We start from the raw sequence: 3203 nt of genomic DNA, 5'->3' as shown, positions 1-3203 counted from the left end.
TGTATTAGCATGCGAAATGCCTGGCGACATGTGTGCGTTTGGCGAGTGTTAGGCCGCGTTAAGCTTTACGCAATGAGCCTTTATACGCATGAAACGCAGCATGTATTAGCATGCGAAATGCGTTGCGAAATGTGTGCGTAAGGTGAGTGTTAGGCCGCGTTAAGCTTTATGCAATCAGCCTTCATACGCATGATACGCAACATGCATTCGCATGCAAATAGCCTTGCGGACTGTGTGCGTTTGATGTGCGAGTGGACGCGAATTGCTTTACGCATTGTCTCCCCACACGCACGAATCGCATTATGGAATCGCATGCGTATCGCCTTGCTACACATGCGCGTATGCTTCGCGTTTCAACATACGCACGGATGAATTGTCCAAGTCGACCAAAACGACGCAAGCTTATTTCCAAATAAACCTTTACAATCTGAAAATTATAAATTTTTAAAAAACTTGGCCAGAAGGGCCGATTTCCGCTTTTCCATAGCCGTTGTGCGTTAGCTCTTTGCGTTACAAAAGCATGCTCATTCGCACCTAACGCTAAGATTCGCACCGCTACGCGAACTAACGCGAGCTAACGCGGACTTAACGCGATCACCCGTCGTCATAGTGTGTATGGAGTTCAATCCTAGATACGACAATCCAAATGTGTTTGATTGGAGACCCAGAACCCAGAAGCCTCCCACTCTGTAACAACAACTTGTGACCTGTAGGCAAGTAAGCTGCCACGCAGGCCTTCATGGCAGCACAAGGCAATGTTGCGAGCACGCAGGCGATGTGGTAGTCATGCGTGCAACCTAGCCACCTACCTCCGGATAGTGGTAATTCAGCACCATTAGCTGTTTGGCATTCGGGTATTTCGCCGGCCTCTCGACTGCCTTAACGGTTTGTAGCTTCAGTTTGGATGGGAAGCAGAACCCTGGCGACACATGCGGGTGCAGCAGCCCATCACCACGCACATGCATATGCACCCCCGATCAGCCCAAAAGCCTCGCACTCTGTAACAACATTACATTACATGCGCCCTGTTGAAGAAGCCCACACCGTACCAACGCGACTGCTGTACTTATGATATCTGCTGATGCTGCTGATGGCAACAGAACATAGCCAACGGGATTGTCCGTGTGTGAATGGATGGAAGAGTGCATGCTCCAGGCACCATGCTGACGGAATAGACTTTCTGTCCTCTTGCTCATTACCAGTATGCATATTTTGAATTGAATTGCATTGAACTGGCATATCAGTGTAAATAGTATGTTCATGCCCACATCAACACGTGCATGCATTCCCCAATTACCAGTGATGAAAGAAGTGTATATCATCAGCACATGGAGATGGATGCATCCATGCGTGTACTGGATGTTGGGCATCAAGATACGCATGGTTGGTTGGACTTACTCATTGACATGGCTGCTGGCCCATACTGCATTTCTGACTCTTGGTTTGGCAACGTGGGAGCCAGGAAGGAAAAGCCTGCGCAACACCGGTCAATCAGTTTGCCATGCATGGCTGAACGTGCTATAAACTGATGGGGCCGTCGCCTGCTGGCAGTAGTGAGCGCCATCGACTCGCAATCAGGTAGCCAGTGTCAAGCTGCTATCGAAATGCTTGATGCGATGGGTTAGTCATCCTCGTGCATCGCTTATGGGACGGAGCTAGTTGGAGGAAAGGTGAATGAAGCCTGGCGGCACTGGCTACCAGCGCGTGGCATGTACGACACCTCTGTCCTGGAGCAACCGCAGCCGAAGCGAACAACATGAACAGCCCTTGAAATAGCTGCAATTCCACTGTGGCTTTCCGGGCTGTATGCATGCATGTATATACCATCAAGCGAGTAACGCCAGCTAACTTGCCCTGATCACGATAGATGTTGTCTCCGTTTGCGCTGTCCAGGAACAGGAAGCGGATAGCCCAGATGACCGTGTCCATGAGCCGAACCTGATAATACATGACAAGGAACGCAAGAGTGGCGGATGACATGTACATGTAAGTACGGCAGCAATGTGGGACATTGTCAGCCTAGCAACAGCATACATGCGTACATTGCACAGGAAGTTAATCTTTCGTTCCATTCAAACCATAGATGATGACACCGGCTTGACATCCTTTTTGGGCACCATAAATACCTGCTGGCAACTTGATAGATGGTGCGTGTGAAAGGGTGTATGGTGCGCGCTGTCCTCTTGTTGTGATATCAGCACCAGTGGCCACTGAGGAAAAAGGGTAACGCGCGGGTCCCTAGTATGTATGTTGTTACAGGGTGGTTAACTTCGCCAGCGGCCCCCTTTCCCGGGGCAGTCCCTGCTCTCCCCTGCTAGAGGGGCACCCTAATCCGTCACCCCATCCGACTTCAGAATGTATTCGTTGGGTTCGGCAACTCACCACCAGCATCCAACCAAATCTAGCGGATCAACGGCGCATCAACTTAGTTCCTGGTCAGCTCGCAAGTTGATATTATCACGTCCTACACCGTCCATATGATGGGGGGCCACCTCCCATTTCATCACTCCTCAAACACCCGAGGAGCCGGCAGGCGGATTTGAACCCGGGTCGACTGGGTCGACTGGGAGCAGAAGTCAGGCCTTAACCTCTACCAGCCGCCTGCATAGTATGCATAGTATGCATGCACCGCCCTTGCACTAACAACACACCATCGAACGTCCGTGTATGAAATAACGCTACAGTGTACCTAAGTATGTATGCACAGCACGCCCGTCTTTGCTCACCACGTCCCTCACGTAGTGAAGGCGCAGGAGCGGCCAGTCCGCCTCGTCTCCTTCCAACGTCAAATTGCGGGTAATGGGGATGGGCAGGTTGCCGCCGACCGCCTCCCAGGTGTCAGGCGGGACATCGACCAGTGGAGATGTGAGAACGATACGTTTGACAGCTGGATCCCGCAAGGCGGCCACAAAGAGGGAGCCATCTGATACATTTGCCACTCCAGAGCTGCTGACAAGCAGCCGGCCGTGCCAGTGTTGTCCCAGACTCGAAAAACCTGCCCCGGATACGAAATGGGCCTTCGTGCTGCCTCTGCAGGCGCTGAAGACATTTTGTCCCTGTATAAGCAACAGAGCTAGACATGTACGAAGCGCTTTCCATGCTGCGTAGAATCCGGCAGCTGGGCGGGGCACTATTTTCGATGTAACGCTGCTTGCATTTCACCATCTTTTCACTAATATGCAATAATACCGCACCAAGGCTAG

The 3203-nt window shown here is 51.5% G+C and overlaps 1 protein-coding gene across 1 annotated transcript; it reads right to left on the bottom strand.

The window, feature by feature from the left end:
• Positions 1 to 594: 594 nt before the first annotated feature.
• VOLCADRAFT_101015 (uncharacterized protein) lies at positions 595 to 2946 on the bottom strand (the record flags this gene model as incomplete). The annotated part of the gene is made up of 5 exons (XM_002959484.1): positions 595 to 735; positions 810 to 919; positions 1399 to 1541; positions 1850 to 1938; positions 2727 to 2946. Coding segments are annotated over 5 exons (702 nt in total), but the record flags the coding sequence as incomplete, so codon positions are not given.
• Positions 2947 to 3203: the final 257 nt, after the last annotated feature.

Source organism: Volvox carteri (genome assembly GCF_000143455.1).
Source record: "Volvox carteri f. nagariensis unplaced genomic scaffold VOLCAscaffold_289, whole genome shotgun sequence".
Taxonomy (NCBI): Eukaryota; Viridiplantae; Chlorophyta; class Chlorophyceae; order Chlamydomonadales; family Volvocaceae; genus Volvox; species Volvox carteri.
The sequence above is the reverse complement of the archived record's forward strand: the minus strand, read 5'-3'. Positions and strand labels throughout refer to the sequence as shown.